The sequence below is a fragment of the Chrysemys picta genome, chromosome 12 (genome assembly GCF_011386835.1).
Source record: "Chrysemys picta bellii isolate R12L10 chromosome 12, ASM1138683v2, whole genome shotgun sequence".
Taxonomy (NCBI): domain Eukaryota; kingdom Metazoa; phylum Chordata; order Testudines; family Emydidae; genus Chrysemys; species Chrysemys picta.
The window spans coordinates 40,734,007-40,751,374 of NC_088802.1; the positions used below are offsets into that span (position 1 = coordinate 40,734,007).

The 17,368-nt window shown below is 48.1% G+C and overlaps 1 protein-coding gene across 3 annotated transcripts in view; it reads right to left on the reverse strand.

Moving 5' to 3' along the window:
- The window catches only part of MGAT5B (alpha-1,6-mannosylglycoprotein 6-beta-N-acetylglucosaminyltransferase B), a 175,635-nt gene that overhangs the window by 28,875 nt on the left and 129,392 nt on the right, over window positions 1-17,368 (reverse strand). For all 3 annotated transcript variants that reach the window (XM_024101714.3, XM_065563389.1, XM_065563388.1), the window contains 4 exons: window positions 14,826-14,956; window positions 6,093-6,248; window positions 4,076-4,222; window positions 1,362-1,478 (listed from right to left, as the gene is read on the reverse strand). In XM_024101714.3, coding sequence (XP_023957482.2) covers window positions 1,362-1,478; window positions 4,076-4,222; window positions 6,093-6,248; window positions 14,826-14,956 — 551 coding nt within the window. The remainder of the gene's footprint in view (window positions 1-1,361; window positions 1,479-4,075; window positions 4,223-6,092; window positions 6,249-14,825; window positions 14,957-17,368) is intronic.

A 17,368-nucleotide genomic window follows, 5' to 3' on the forward strand; every position in this document is an offset into this window, starting at 1 on the left:
AGATCTGGGCTGAGGAATATTGGCAGGGGAGCTCTACACGGCAGCACAGCTTGCTCTCTGGATGGAGGACTTGGATCTCTGCTGCTCTCAATCTGACATGAACACTACCAATTCACTCAAAAAAAAAAAAAAAAAAAAAGAACCCTTGAAGAATCTAGCAAATTCCCTGACTCCTGGTAGTCTGAGTCAGACGCAGGCCATTTTTTATTAAGATGCTATTTTGTGGCGTATGTTTTTGTAACAACAGGGACACCTTATTCTTCCCAAAGCAAATTGTGAGCAAAACGGAGATCAGCACTTTTCTCCCCTCCAGAAAAATTGACTTTAATAATTTGGACAACTTGAAAGGCTCCTGCCGCTGGGGAGGTAAATATTCATGACGGATACGTTTTAAAAGTCTTTGAGAAGTCGGCTCACGCAGCAGTTGCTGCATTTTTCAAAAGGCTTTTTTTTTGCTGAATTTCTTCAGCTCTTCATATTTAAGAGGGGGGATTTGAGGCTTTTCCTATTAAATTGTTAAATGCAAATAATAATAATTAATCATTAAATGCAATGCAGCAGAGGAACGGTAGGTAAAATGACCTGTAGCTTTTGCACACTTACATGGGGAGATACAGGGCACACAAAAAAAATACTACCTGCTTAAAGAGACAGGGTTGGCAGTTCCAGATGCTTGCTGTGGAATATCCCAGCACTGGGAAGGAGGATGCAGGGTGAGAAAATTGCATCCTGGTTAAATGAGTGGGTTTAACTTGCTGGCTGATGGGGAGTGGGATGTTGATGGAGAGTTGAACAGGGAACATTACTGGAGAAATTTTCAGAGAGTTCAGCTTCCATGCAGGAACCTACGTGCCAGATTTTCAAGTGCTTAGAGCCCAGCAGCTGAGGTTGTTCCATCAACTTACTTAGAGGTCTACATAGGAATTGAGCTCTTGGGAAATCTGGCCCCATAGAAGCGAAGCTTTGGTGGGTGAAACTCAAGAGGTGTGGAGGTTTGCTCCAGGTAAGTTACTACAGAGCCCAAGCTATCCATACCTGCTGGGCCGGATTCTGATCTCAGTTACACTAGTGTAACTCCATTGAATGGGGTCTTCAAAAGAGCCTAAGCAACTCAGGAGCACCAATCCCATTGAAAGCCAAGAGAAGTAGCCTCCTGTCCTGAGACACTGGGATTTCTGGCTTGCGTGTGTAAATAATTTCAGAGAGATGACTAGCCACTAATGCTGGGACAGTCACAGAGGGACACGTGGGCTGCTAACAACTGCTTGTTCTTGACTCCTGCAAATCCAGCCCTCTGTTCTCTCCATCTCAGCAACAGATGAGCTTATCTCAGTGTTTCAGTGAATTCTGCCAGCAATTACCTTGGTCCTCATGATGGTTTTGATAGCGGCTTCAAACTCCTCTGAGTTATTGTAGTCCACCGTCCACACATGAGGCTTCCCTATGAAGTCCTCCACATAGGGGTGTTGGGAGGACACCTGAAAAAGGAAACAAAAAATGAACTATGTGGCATTCCCTGCAGGAGGAGCTGTGGCCACACGCAGTGACCTCCCTGCAGCTAGGCAATGCGAAAGGTGAGCTGATGGCAGCAGGAACAGTGGTGAGAGCCAAAGGTGGCTACTAAAACCATTGCATGCAGAGATGGACCCAAAGTGGAACCTTTAATTCAAACCCACCTGCTCTCAGCCTTTAGGCTGATATTTTCAAACTGCCTAATGGTTTTGGATGCCTAAATCCCATGAAAATTAAATTTGCAAAACTAAAGCTGAGCATTCCTGTTTTCAGTGAGGACTCTTCCCCTCACATTTCCAGGTGTGGGGATTGCGTCCCATCGGCAGCCATTTTTCCTTCCTGTAGATCAATCTTCTTTCCTCTCCACCCCATGCATTTCTCCTTCATTTAAGCCTTTGCCGTCTGTCGTTCAGCCTCATTGGCATTGCTGCAAGGCAGCCAACAAGCACAGGTCGTGTCTTAGGAAGCAGGGCAAAGGGTGGAAGTTGAAGCCAGACTTTCAAAGAGGTGCACAGGTCAAATGAAAGAGTCCTGATGCAGAGAAGAGACATTTTCTAAACAGAAAGGAGGATGAAAACTGGCACTGGTTACAAAGGGGCTTTGAACCCAAGGAGGATGTGGAAAAGAGCATTTTATATAATGAGCATTATGCTTTGCCAGACGTGATCATGCTCCCCCAGCCCTTTGCCAGGGGAGAGGGAGACATAGTATCCTTTAGAGGTGGGGGAACTTGCACACAGATTGAGTTTTATTTTTGTTTTTTTTTGCCAAATGGCCTTAGGTGAAATTCTCCCCTCTGCAGAGGCGCCAGTGAAATCCCACGAAGCCCATAGGCTTACTGGGTGTCTAGTCCTTGGGCTGGCCTTCTTCCTGGGGGAACAGAGTTCGCCATTTGTGGGGGGTTTTGCATGTTTCAGCTGCTTTCCGGAGGGGGGCTGGCTTTCTAATCCACTCATGGCGCTGCTTACGCAGCCGCGCTGTGAATTGAAGCCTAGCTACTAACGCAAAGAAGCCGCAGTGGAGGCTTCTTCCCAGCAGGCTAAAGACTCTGCCCCTTGCCAGTTGCAGGTTGCAATGCAAAGCGAACCTCTGGGTCACAGCATTTCCCAAAGATGCAGAGCCGAAGTAAACCTGGCAGTGCATTGAGAAGAAGACAGCATCAGCTGAACCAAAGAGCAGGACCATCCATCGAGCAAACCAACGGACCCAACCCATTCTCCTAACATATTGGCCAATCAGCTGGGCTAAAACACAAAACCAAACCAAATATCTACCCTAAAGACCTTCAACTTTCCCATGATCTCAGCCCTCTCCAGAAGGCTGAGTTACGTATAAATAAAGAGGATGGTAATTAATTATCCCTCTCTTCTTTGCTGTCATCAGCACACTTCTCTCTAGTGAGAGCAGCTAAGGATGGCAGGCTCGGCTATTTTAATGACACAAATTGAAAGAAGGAGCAGCAGGAATGATTCCAACACCTTCCATCTCACACACAAACACACCCACGCACCATGCACACTCTCCGTAGTGGTCGCTCTGTTCACAGCTTTGCCAAGTCGCTGAGTGCGAACTGGGGCCCTCACAACACAACCTGCCTTACGCTAACATCAGCAAAACACAAAGAGTACGCGGGAGGAGAATTAATTCTACAGGAGCTAATTACAGCGGCCCTGCACTGCCTCTGCCTCTTGCCAAGACGAATGGCATGCAAGCGTACAGCCACCACACTGTAATGATGACAAACGGGCTGGCTGCCAAGGCAACGGAAGCACCCAACTGCCTGGAGAAGAGTGGCTGCAGAAGATGCAATCCAGTCTGAGAGCCAGTGGAAGGGGGGGCTATCCAGGGTGGGGCAGGATAGAGGACACTTTAGGGCGGATTCTAACTCACTTGGTAAGGAACAGCCTCAGACTGAAACAGAAGCTGAGAACGAGGTCCTTGATGTGGCCACCGGAGGGGCTTTCTCAGCGGGGATGTGGGAATTTACACTGCATTATCCACTTTATTAATAATACAAGGTTCAATTTTCTCAACCCTTTAACTTTTAAAGAGCTCCCGCTGCACTCAGATTAAATTCATAGCCAGTGGCAGGCCCAGGAGGGGAGTTTGCAAAAAAAAAAAAAAAAAAAAATCAGTCCTGTTTTAGAAAACCACAACCAGGAACAATTCAAGTTCAGATCCCAATTTATCTGGGAGCCTACAACCCCAGGTTTGGGAATGGGAGGGTCAGGCTGCAGTCTGTCTCTGGGGTAACCAATTGGGACATGGTTTGGGATTTTTGCAAAAGCCTCATTGGTCAGGTTTTGTTTTGCAGAGCTGAAATTCAAACCCAGGTCTCATTTTATCCATCTTCTCCAGGTCTGGAGAGGGGAGGAATCAGATTGGGAGGGCAAGATTGTGATCCCACCCACAGCTAACCACACCCCTGAACTGTGGGGAAAGTTTGCATCCAGAGCCTGATTTTTTCAGCTAGTCCACCCCTTTGGTTTGAATCCAAAAGCAAATGCCATGGCTCAGGCCAACCTGCAAAATTCTCATCACACAACATTGCAGAACCACTTGCCTCTCTTGATGTAGGCTTCCCCCTGAAGAATTCGTGATTGAGGGAGCTGTGTGGCGGATTGAAACGAGACTGCAGGAAAACACACCCATTGGCTATCGCTTCCAAAGGGGCAGGACCTTCATAGGGGAATCCAAATCCGATGAAAAGCTGCAGGAGGCAAAACCACGAACCCTGATGAGCTTGAGTGAAGAACACCATCGCTCAGACCCATTGCAATCTCATGCATCAGCAGCTCTGACTCTCCAGTTCACTAATCTGAACTGTCTCTCTGGTGCTCAGCTCTGCAGACCTGCAGGCTGATCTAACTGAACTCTAGGGCCAGGTCTACACTACCCCCCTAATTCGAACTAAGGTACGCAACTTCAGCTACGTGAATAACGTAGCTGAAGTTCGAAGTACCTTAGTTCGAACTTACCTTGGTCCACACTCGGCAGGCAGGCTCCCCCGTCGACTCCGCGGTACTCCTCTCGCCGAGCTGGAGTACCGCAGTCGACGGCGAGCACTTCCGGGTTCGACTTATCGCGTCCAGACTAGACGCGATAAGTCGAACCCAGAAGTTCGATTGCCAGCCGCCGAACTAGCGGGTAAGTGTAGCCAAGGCCTAGGTGAAGCTCTTTGTAGTTCAATTCACAATAGCTTAAATGTGTTATAAAGTTCTCCCCAAAATGATGTCTTTATCAAAGCTAAATTGTACACAGTACACCTTCACCCCTTAGTTTATAACAGAGACCATGTCATTAACATCAACAGAAGTTGTACCTCCTTATATCATGCTTGTATTCGTCCTACTGTTTCCACGTTGAAAGCTGCTGGCTTGCTAGATATCTAATCAGAATCATGCCTAAAATCATGCCCGTAGCAGCCATAGGTGGAACAGCAGCAACATGCCCGAGCTTCTCATGTCTATAGACCTGGTTTTATTTCCTGGTAACAGGATGAAGTGAGTTTGGGTATTTAGTGTGCCAGTGGGCGTTGTTGGCAGTCCTTACTCAGGAAAAGCCAAGGGCTGGAATATAATAGGGGGGTTGCATGCCAGTGGGTTGGCAGTGCTGGGAGTGGTCTGGGAAGTATGCACTTTGCCTGACTCTAGCAAGTGCTATGGTGCTGGGCTCAGGTTGCGACATCAGTACTGAGCATTTCAGGACCTAGTTATGCTGCTAATCAATCTCTCCACAGACCCCAGGCTCCTGGACAGAGCTAAGCAAATAGTGACCAACGTGTTCTGTGAACATTCAGTGGAACCCAACAGCAAACTTTGGTGTGACAATGGATGTGATATAATTCACATTTACTTTCCACAAATGCTCAATCTCACAAGCTCTAGTAGCGCAACTGCTTGCAAAAAACAAATTTGAACCCCAAAGTATGAATATTTCCCAAGAGACCGTTCCAAATAGTATATTCAATTGTCAAATTTAAAATCCAAAATTTGCACCATCTTTGGATAGTCACGTGGTATGGTTTCTCTTCTCTGATTGGATGTAATTAATCAACAGAAGGCAAACTACCAATCCAACAATCAATTTTACCGTTCGAAATTGGGGCTGTGTAAGCTGGTTTCTCAAGTCGTTTACCTGAGTTCTAGCTATGTAAATCACATGAGTTAGTTACATATGTCAGAATAAAAGTTGTGTATCCGGTTGTAATATTCAGAGTTTGAATAACCTGCAGACTAAGAGTTATTTGCTGAATAAATTAGTGAATGATTTTGAATAACAAATAGACTTGAGAACGTTGTGAACTGACCATGGACAATTATTAAAAAGGGGAAATTAATCAGATAAATTCGCTGTTGCGATTTGCTCAGCTCAGCTCCTGCATAATTACTGCAGTTGATGTGGCCTGCAAGCAAGGGCTTCAGTAGCACTAGCCTCAGCCTCCTCCAGCTAAAAGAGCTTCAGCTAATGAATTACACTTCTCAAGGTCCGCCTCCCCAGCAGCTGGTTATTTTATGGAGGAGTAACGTTGGACTTTGTCAGAAATCCACGTGAAAGGGCCACACCCCTATTTTAAGTACCTTGGCTTTTCTCAGAAGCTGCTGGAACTCGTGCTGTGGCAGAAGGCCATGGTTCTTGACAAAGGCTGGGACCTCCGGAGGACGCTGGGTTTCATAATAAACAGTGCCGTGGATCTCCATGTACTTGTTAAGGATGGCCAGGAACTTTTCTTTGCCCTGGGGGAGGAAAGCGAAGAAAATCAGCTGCATGTTAGCCCCAAAAGAGACGTATTTGATTCCCAAATGCCAAAATAAAGGGGTATTTCCTTATTCTGATCTCACCATCCTAGTGCCTTTAAGGGTACGTCTCCACTGCAGTGTCGGCCCAAGGTTCAAATTCAGGCTCAAGCCTAACTCTCTTTTTGTCTTCACACAAATCACGCTGCCCCAAGGTCCCAGGATCCACAGGACTGGAGGGTCTGAGCCAGAGTCAAGCTGGAACCCAGGGTTCCAGCCCTATTGCTTTGCAGTTCAAATGTGGCCCTGCTGCATTTGTGCTCTGGGAGTCTGCCAAAAATATCCCACAATCCCATGGGCTGACTTTCTTTGTTCTCCGGACAATCAAATTTGGTGGACAGTCAAGTTTTCCTGCACTGACCCATGAACAAAGAGCTGGAGCGGCAACATTTTGGGAGGGTGTTAGGAAGTCTGGAATATGGTTGGTTGGACTCAGGTCTGCGTATTGCAGTGTGGACACTGGAGCCCCGAGCTTCGGCGCAGGTTGGAAGATTCTTAACCTAGCATTGACACTCAGTGTCGAAGCTCAAGCCCTGGGTTCTCTAACGTCTAACCCAGGGTTTGCTGACTTGAATTCCACTTTACACTGCAGTGTAAATCCAGGGTAGACATACACTAAACGACCTCCTCTCTAGCAGCGAGGGAGTCTTTATGTACAGGAACTCGTTATTCAGTGTTCAGAGGGGTAGCCGTGTAAGTCTGTATCAGCAAAAACAACGAGGAGTCCTTGTGGCACCTTAGACACTAACAAATTTATTTGGGCATAAGCTTTCGTGGGCTAAAACCCACTTCATCAGATGCATGGAGTGAAAAAAACAGTACATGTGCTATAATGCACTCCATGCATCTGACGAAGTGGGTTCTAGCCCACGAAAGCTTATGCCCAAATAAATGTGTTAGTCTCTAAGGTGCAACAAGGACTCCTCACTGTTTTTACTGTTATTCAGTGGAACTCAATCTGCAGGGCAGGAGACCCTCTACAGGGCAGGCAGACTTTTAGGACTCCTGGACTGTAAATCAATTTCACTCTCGTTTAATCCCACTGAATGATGCGGGGTTGCTCCTCTTTGACATGGGTATGAGTAAGTTCAAAATCAGTTCCCTGAATCAGATGCAACATACCTGGGCTTTGGATATAGTCAGCCCCACAAAGAGAGTCTGCCTAAGAAATGTCATACTAGAACAGACAAATGGTCTGTCCAGGCCAATACCCTGGCCCTGACATTAACCAGTGGAAGCCACAAACCCTCTATAATGCAACCTCAGGTTACAATACTGCAACAGTGGCAAGTGGTGGGGAGAGTGTATGTTCCTGACCTCATCCAACGATCAGTTTATACACTGAAGCATGGAGGCTGAGATCCCTTAAAATTTGTATCCCCCTTGTGCAAATGCAAGTGCTATTATTCATATAAACACCTAATCCTCTGAAAAAAATCATAAGATAATTGCCTTAATAAACTACCACATCAGTGAGTTCCACAGGTTAACCATGTTTAAAAAAAATAAAATAAAATAAAATAAAATAAAAGTATAGTCCCGGCTGTATACAAACTATTCATCTTTCTTCCCAGGACCCTCTCCTTCTCCTCCCCTGTAGAATGGCTAACAGAAACAGATAGATTGGATGGAGAGTCATGTAGAAACAAAGGTGTTATCCATGTGAAATGCGTCATTGACCAGAAAGCTCAACTAGTTCTTTCTCCTTCACTGAAGTTATTTCAGCAAGACCAAGCAGACAGGCACTTTCTGTTACTGCTGCACCCTATGACCCAAGCGACAGCCACTCAGCTACAGAATGGCGTTCGTTTTCCATCTACATACATTCATGGCAAAAATGCAAAACTTCAGCATGTTTTATTTTTTAGAAGAGTGGGGGGATGGTATGAGGCTGATTAATCCTAGAGCTCATTTGATGTTACCCTTTAAGGATTGCATATAGCTGTTAAGGACTTCATTATCGCTTTATCAAACTAATAGCCCTGCAGATCAATACAGCACCATACAAGAATTCCAAGCATGGATTTCACTGAGATTATCTTCCCTGCTAGCAACAACAAAAGAGAAACAGCTTTCCCTTTGAATTTAGCTGTGATCAGCACTACACTCGGCATCTCTCTCTCCCCCTACTTATTTCCCTCTCCAGGCTCTTTACAAGCCTTGGGAGGAAAAACAACTTCTCAGCGGCATTAAAAGAAGAAAATAAGGCACAATCTACCTGATTGGAGGGCAGAGATGAAGGCGGCTGTGAAGGGCTGACGAATGTGGAAAGCAGGCCGCACAATGCGGCTGTTCCAATCCACAGAACCCCAGACATGCTCTGCTGATTAACCCACCTGACCTGGGGGCTCGGGGATTTAATGGAAAAGAGGCCATTTATTCACCCCCACTGTCAGAAGCAGCCTCATGGCTGTCAGTTGTATTCAGCTGAAAAGGCAGCTACGTGGGCATGGGAATGTGTTCTTCCCCCAGCCACAGTCTAATCCTGTGTGTTCCCACAGACATGGACTTTTACTGAGAGAGGAATGTGGGCCTCTGAGTTTGGATTGGGGTTGGCTAGGGGCTTGGGCTCAGGCCCATCTCCCTTTCTATCCATCTGGCACTCATCCGTGTCTCTTCTCTTTGGGGGGGGTCTCTGCTTTACACCACACTTTGCCCTATCTCTCTCCCTCCCAGGCCCACACTGTTGCCATCTGGCACACGGGTGGGACCCTCCTTGGTGGGGTTTGGACTCCATACCGAACCGGCAGCTGGAGAGAGGCCAAATCCTTTCTCCCCTTATTGTGCCCTCCCTGCCATCCTTGACGCAAGTTTCCCACCACCCCCATTCTCCTCCACAATGCTGCTGCAGAATGGCCAGCAAGGGGTACTGTTAAGTAACACAGAGCCCAGCTCACCACCCCACTCACTCCCTGTCTGAGAGCTGACAGCTGCCTCCCCTCCAAAGCTCCGACGCTCTGGTATTTCAGGGAAGGACAGAGGATGTGTGGGATTCAGTCTCTCCTCCTTCTGTCCCTACTGGTCCCTGAGGCAGCTTCCCTTTCTCTGTGCGTCTCTCTCTCTCTGGCTATGGACTTCTTCTCTCCAACTCTACATCCTAGATACTTCCCCCATCTTTCATTCTCAGTAGATTCCCCCATTCTTCATCCTCTGTTCTGGCCCCACTAGCCCTGTGTGTGGCATGAAGGACGCATGCAGCTCAGCAGCCATTGTCCTTTAGTTCCAATTCCAAAGCTCTATTGAGGCAAAACTCTCTGATATGAAGTCAGGGCATGTTATTCCCCAGGTAAGCCAGTGAGGCCCAAAGGGAACCCTCCGCATTCTATGAACTTCTGCCTCTCTCCTAGGGAGCAGGTCTCAGTGTTGCAGACAGATGGAAAAGCGTTGTCTCTCTATCCACCCATTGCAGAACGCTTCCCGTGCTGTAAGGGCTAAACAGCAGGCCCAGCTCAATACGCTGCCTGCTCTCTGCTGGCAAGTTTATCATTCTCACCAGGCACAGATCAATTGAACGTCAGGTATTTAGAATCCTCATGCCTTGCAATGTGAACAATGAGCAACACAAAAAGGCGTATTTACCAACATTGGAATAGCTGGGGCTGAGGTGTGATAAACAACAGAAGCCTAACAAGGAAGGAGCTGTATGTGTGAGTGCTACGTTTTATAAAGGACACTGTCTTTTTGTATGCAGCCAAACGGGACAGCACAATTCAGCTGACAGCTGACTGAATGAAGAGCAAGTTTCTAAGCCCAGCTCTGGTGACCTTGGGCAAGTCAGTTCCTCTCAGGGTGACTCAGTTTCCCCATCTGTAAAAGGGGGGTAAAAGTTATCTAAGGATTAGTAGCTGTAGTGTTCATGAAAGGGAGAGTCTGATAGCATTCGCAAAAGCCAGCTGTAGTATAGGCAGCTGTTGGTCATGTTCTCCCTCCAACAGTTCCTGGACTCTAACACCCCACGCTGCCCTGGCGGAGATCTCTAGGAGCAGAGTGCTAATCATACAAGGGGCTCTGCTGAGATCATCAAACTTGTCTGGACCTAATCAGAACCGGAATGCACCTGGCCTGACGTAAAGGACTAATGCACTATACCACTGCACCAGAAAGCCTCTTCCATGCAGTATTGCGTTATTGTTTACTGAGCACCAACAATGCACTCGGCTCTCTATAATACATAAAATAATGGGCCAGATGCACATTGACACCAGCTGAGGATCTAGCCCAACAGCCATCCCTGCCCCACAGAGCTTATAGTTGAACAGACGGAAGCCAGGATGCCCTGGAGAATCCAGGGACAGCCAGTACTTAGCAACTATGAGCCAATTCCTGCTTGCCTTACGTGAGCCCACTTCAGCAAAGCATTCAAGCATGTACGTAAGCCCCTCGCTATTCAGCAAAGCACTTGAGCATGTTCTTAGCATTAGGCATGAGTGTAAGTGCTTTGTTGAGAAGGGAGGGACTGCTGAACTGGGGCCACTAGTGGTCTCACTGTTTGCAATACTCCTATGACTAAAGTAAACAGGATTTGGTCCTACTTGACAGGAGAGAGCACACTCCATGTCTGGCTAGCACAAGAGTCTTCTGAAGAGTTTTGGTTATTAAAATATCTCTTAGTGTATGTTTTTAAAGCTTCTACAAAATACCCCTTGAGATTTACTACATTGTACAGCCCCTCTCCTGTGCACTTTTACATTAAATGTCAGAGCAGAGTTTAAAAACAATGACACATGGGGAGTGGGGTTATTCCAGAATCTGGGAATCAGAGGCATCTGAGAAAAGCAATTTTCACATTGAAATCTAGTGGTGGCGGAGGGCAGGTCTACACTACCACCTACGTCGATCTAACTTACCTCGCTCAGGGGTGTGAAAAAGACACACACCCCCCCCCGAGTGATGCAAGTTACAGCGACCCAAGTGCTGCCTACACTGGTGCTAAGTTGGCAGGAGATGCTCTCCTGCCAACATAGCTTCCACCTCTCGCGGAGGTGGAGTAATCGTGCCGACAGGAGAGCGCTCTCCCGGCGGCACACAGTGTCTTCAGCAGACGTTCTACAGCAGTGCAACTGCATCAGTGCAGCTGCGCCAGTGTAGACTTGCCCTGGGTCTCAAAATGTTATGAGTTCAGGTTTGGATGAAATAAGCACGCAGATGCTTATCTGCAGCTTAATCCAAATGATCTGAACTGCTTTGGCTGACAAAACTGAGCTGGAAATCGGATGTATATGGGCTTTCTTCCTTATTAGTGCTTCTGCTCCTGGTGCTTGATGGAAGCTAGAAGTTCAGAGGAACAACAACGAGGAAGGGTGGGAAGTTAATCAAATGTTTCTGAACTTCAAAAAGATTCTGTTTGAGAGATTGTATTTGATCCTGGGCTTATCAGTACTTGGCTTGTCTGCAGGGCCGGCTCTAGGCACCAGCAAAACAAGCTGGTGCTTGGGGCGGCACATTTTTAGGGGCGGCATGGCCGGCGCCAGAATGCTGCCCCTAAAAATGTGCCCTGGCCGCCCTAGCTCACCTCCGCTGCTGCTGCCGCTCGCGCGCCGCTGCTCCCCCTCCCTCCCAGGCTCTCAAACCTGGGAGGGAGGGGGAGATCCTGAGAGGCCACGGCGTGCGAAACAGCTGATTCGCGCGCCGCTGCTCCCCCTCCCTCCCAGGCTTGAAAGCCTGGGAGGGAGGGGGAGACTCCGAGTGGCCGCGGCGCGGGCACCGCTTCTCCCCCTCCCTCCCTCCTAGGCTTGAGAGCCTGGGGGGAGGAGGCAGGGCAGGGGAGCAGGGCTGGGGATTTGTGGAAGGGGCGGAGTTGAGGCGGGGCTGGGGGTGGGGTAATTAAAAAATTGGGGGGGCTGCCAAAATTGTTTTTGGTTGGGGCGGCAAAAATCCTAGAGCCGGCCCTGCTTGTGTGCAGGACATAAATGCTACAACTCAAGAGTAATACTTTGCGTTTATATTGCATTGTTCAACTCTAGACCTCAGGGGCACTTTACAAGGCAGGGCATCATTAGTCTCATGTTATAGATGGGGGAATGAGGCACAGAAAGGGGGTCTGGCTTGTCCAATGTCACACAGAATGTTTAATGTCAAATCCAGGTCTCCTGAGTCCCACCCATCTCCAGCTCCTTGGACCACACGGACTCTACCCTACCTACCCAGTGCTAGATTGTACAGCCCTTACCCAAGCTGCTGAGTATGACAGGCAGCCATCATCTTGGCCAACACACTGGGAATTGAACCGGGAGCCTCTGGAACTGCTGCTAAAGCACCAGAGTCAGCAGCTTGTAACAACGCCTATCTTCTGTCGATCAGCACAGAGGGGGGCTTGTCACACATACCCACTGGGTTACCTGAGTACTTGCTAATTTAGTGTAAATGAGAATCAGGCCCATTGACTTAAACTCACCACACAGGCGCACAATAGGTTGTCACTTAGAGTGGTGGGTGTAAAAGCTAACCAAACCACAACAGGAGTCCTTTACACCCATTTTGCACAGGTGTGAGGAACTACTCAAGATGCAGGACTGTGAAGAATCAGGAGGCAGGTATTTCTACCACGAGACATCACATCTGCCCAATCCTGACTGGTAACTAGGGGTGGTGGACCAAGCAACTGGTCCTGATCCGCCTCACAGACTGGGGGTTCTGGAATCCAGAGTTTGGATCCAGGCCCCTTTCTCCTGGGAAGCAAATTGACAGGGTGCTATTCCATGGACCTTTTACTGCAGCTGGTTCCCGACAGTGAAAGAGTTTTTAATAACATTTATTTAAAAATCCGTAAGAAGCAAAGAGGAGTGAGACCATGAGAAATCAATGTGGCCCACAGAATGAGGTGAGTGTTGGAATCACTCACTGTGAGGGAGGGTGTTAGTAGCCACGAATATTTCTGTGCCAAAAAAAGATTAAGTCAAAGAGCTGTCATTTACGGGGGGCGGGGAAGCCTAGCCATCAGCAAAAGGTCTCCTTACTGCAAGATTGGGCAGCAAGACAGAAAGCATGTGCTGGGTAACTTCTTGATACATGTAATTGTTGCAGGGATTTATATACCTGCGCTGCAATTGTGTGTTTTGAAAGGAGGGTTTGTTGCAGAGATATGCTGCTCTGTGGAACGCAGACTGCAGCACCCAGAACAGGCTGCGAGGACAGATTCAGTGGCGCTGGTAATAGAAAGGGTGGGCATGGGAAAGAAGGGAACCCAGCACCGTATCAGACTATAAACACCCACTGGTAGCAGTGCAGGTTTAACCTACAGACAATGCGAGCTCAATTGCAGATATACATTTTCTATTGATAATTTATATTTAGTCTGAAATGCACCATTAAATAAAGGAATAGAGTAGAGTAATACAATACCTGCAACTGGAACATCCCAGGGAGGTGCATGGAAGAAAAAAATCAAGAGAGGGTGACAATTAGCTCCTGCTTATGGATAATGGAAGCAAAAGCATTGAGCATGCTCCAGATAAAAGAGTGTGGAGCTCAGGCCACCCCCAATAACCAACACCACTGCTGGCTACACAAGAGACGGTAGGGCTGTTTTCTTTTAAGAGGGTGTGCCTGCTGAGCAGGGTTACAGCGGTGCTATTCGTCTCTCTAGCGATGAGGTGGTGTTGGAACAGGAAGTCAGTTGTCTGGCTCAGGGACGGAGTAGTGGAAAAGAGTTTTGCACCTACAGGCTCATATCTGACCCATGTCTGTGGTGACTAAAAGTTGCTGCCAGCTGATGACGAGAGGCAGTGTGGTTCGGTGGCTAGTGCCCTGGACTAGTACTTAGGAAACCTGAATTCTATTCCTGCCTGAGCCCGACCTGCTACGTGACCTTGCACAAGTAACTTCCCCTCTCTCTTTTCTCCTTCATCTGCCTTGTCCATTTAGATTGTAAGCTCTTTGGGGAAGAGACTGGCTCTGACTCTGTGCACTGTGTCCTGTTTGGGGCCTCTGCATGTGATTAAAATACAAATGCTAACAAGAAAGATATACCACCGCTAGATGGTCTCAGTTCAGCTCCTAAACAGCGAGTGTCCAGACCTTATGGTCCCATGGTTGGAAGCTGAGCCACTTCATAAGATGCCTGGGATACCCATTCTGTTTCAATTTGGCTCACTCACTGGAGCATATCAATGGGTCCATCTAGGCCAGTATCCTGCTGCTGACAGGGGCCAGTGCCAGCTGTCTGAAAAGAAGGTGCAAGAAACCCTGCAGTGCAGGTGGCCAGGGGATAAACTGCCCACATAGGAAGTTTCAGACAATAGGCTGCTCTCCCAAGGGAAGTGGTGGAAGCCCCATTGCTGGGACTCTTGAAAGTGGACTGGACAAGTCACTAGGGGATATAATCCAGGGAATAATCCTACATGGGCCAGTGGGAGGGATGAATTAAATGGCCAATTAGGACTTTTTTAAGCACTGATTTCTAGGAGTCTATGCACATTAGCCCAGATTCTGGTCCCTTTGAAGCCAATGGCAAAACTTTGGCTATTTGTGGCTATTTGTTTGTTACTGTGGACTGACCATGTCGCTGCAGGCACCCACCTTCCAGATGCTGGCTTCCTTCCCGTACACCACTGCCATGTTGCTTGCTTTGTTGGACTTAATGAACTGCCGCTCGGTCTCGTTGAGCTCCTCGGACACAAAGCCCATGAAGGAGTTGTCGGGAGTGTGAGCTACAGAAACCAAGGGGAAAAGAAACACGGGTTTGGCTCTTGCTAGCGCACTGAGGGGGTCTTCCAGAGGCCACTATCTGTCCTCCCAAAGCCTCAGCAACATGCAGCCTTTCCCCATTGAGGTCATTTATACTGAAGAATGAAACAGTTACCAGAGTCCACCGATGAGATGAAAACATTTCCAGGCCCTATTCCACGTAGCTGGGAGTTTAACTATTGAGCTGAGCCCTGGTGTCATGGAGGCACCGGGGATCACTGGGCTGAAATTCACCCTGTTTCTCCGTGACGGTCACAGGTAAATCCTAGGCTGGATCCAGGATTCCCCTTTGCCTCCTCCACCGTCCTATCTGGTAACAGTCTGTGTGCGTCCCAATCCCTGCTGAGCACCTTAACTGTGCGCTCAGCCCTCAGTGCTTCCCTCTCTGCAGAGAGACAGGGGGTGGGGGTGGGGGTGGGTGTGGAGGAGCTGCCTTCAGATGTGCTTCGCAGGGGAATGTGGGGTAGGGCTAATTAGTGCAAGGAAGAGTGGAGGTGTTTGGAACCAGTCGAAGGCGCAGGCCATGAGGCTTGGATTATTCCGTGGCACTGAGGCATTTTGAGTCAAGGAAAGAGACTCTGAAAGGTTCCTTGCATTAAAAAAAAGAAGAAAGAGGGAAAAAAGCAAACAGGAGCTATTAAAATATATGAGCTGTGAACTGCCTGCAGGTCTCTTTAAAATATAAGTTGCTTTTTAGGCTGCCAAATAGATTATATCAAGCCAGGGGGAAAAAATATTTGAGTCACAAAGCGTGTGATCGGTCACCAGGTTTACTGCCGACAAGTAAGGCTCCTTTCCACTTGGCAGATTATTGGATAAATCTGAAGCCCCAGCCCTTTCTCTAAAATCCTGCCTAGCCTTCTCCAGAGAGGCGACTCTCCCTCTGAAAATAAATTCTGTATTTGAAAAAAATATCCCTTGCGTTTCACCTCCCCACCCAACTCTCTCTTTGCTCCTTATCTCCACAGGCTTTTTTTCACTCTCTTCCCCTACTCGGATCAAGGCTGCTCTCTCCTGCATGCAAGGGGCACAATTGGGCAGCTGATTTCAAATCTTCCCTCCCCCTGGCATAACGCTGGTAAATCCCACCTGTGGTATGATGGGCCTTGCCGGCACGGTGGGCTCAATATGGGGAAGGGCATGGGACCTGTTTACACCTCCCTTTGAGAACGAGGCATGAAGCCCACCCAGCCTGAGGGCAGGATGTTCTTGTGGTTAAAGCACTAGCCTAGGGCTCTAGAGATTTGGGTTCCAGTCCTGGCTCTGCAGCTGGTTCCTGGGGTGAGTTGCTTCATCTTGCTGTGCCTCAGTTCCCCCTCTGTAAAATGGGGATAATCATCCTCCCTTTGTCTATTAAAGTGTGAGGCCTTCAGGGTAAGTGTGTGTATAGTGCCTAGCACAACAGGTCCCGGATCTCAATAGCAGCCTCTAGGTGTGCAGCCTAGGGGACTGAGCCCTAGACTGGAATTCAGGAGATGTTGGTTCTAATCCCAGTTCTGCTGCTGGGTAACCTTGGGCAAGTCCTTTCTTGTGCCTCAGTTTCCCCATCTATTAAATGGGGGATAATGCTACTGCCCTCCTTTGTAAACCGCTTTAAGAGCTACAGATGAAAAGCACGGGATAAGAGCTAGGTACTAATTATTGGGCAGAGAAAGAAGTCCATGTCCCTGCCGCTGGGCTGATCCAACTCCCCTTTCACGTTAGCCTGGGTCACCCAAACATGGCCCAGGTACAGCAGCTCCCTCAGCCTGCTGCTTTGTTTGCCATAATATCAAATTCCTTCTTCCCAGCATTCTCTCCCCTGGCTTTTGTTTTCTAGCCATAAAATCCCCCCGCTGCTGCAGGACGGATGATTGGTTTGCTCAGACAGCTCCCTGCAGAATCCCTGGGACTGAAAAATGGCCATGGCCGAGCAAAGTCCTTCACTCCCAAAAAACCTACGGGAGGAGGGGAATTGCTGGGGCAGATTGAGAACATAATTAGCAAAACAGTGGGAGTGGGACAGTAAAGTATTAAAGCTCATTAAAGTAACAGAGCCCATTAAGCAGGAGTTTCCTTGGAGCACATTGTCAAGGTTAGGGTCAGATGGAAGCAGCATGCATCCCACCCAGCATGCTTTGGAAAACAGCTTTGGGCTGTGGTGCAACATGGTAATAAGCCTAGTATCTCTTTTGTGTCCCAGGCTTGGTAGAGTGGGAAGGGGTGTTATTTTCTGGCTACATCCCACGTTAGGAGTCCTGTATATCTCCCGTAAGACTCAGAGGCCTCTCAAACATCTCCCCCTACTTTAATCCTACCAGCCTCAAGGGCACTTGATATTGCCGCCTCCATAGCTCTAGATGAGAAGGACTAGATGGGACTCCCTTGAGATCTTG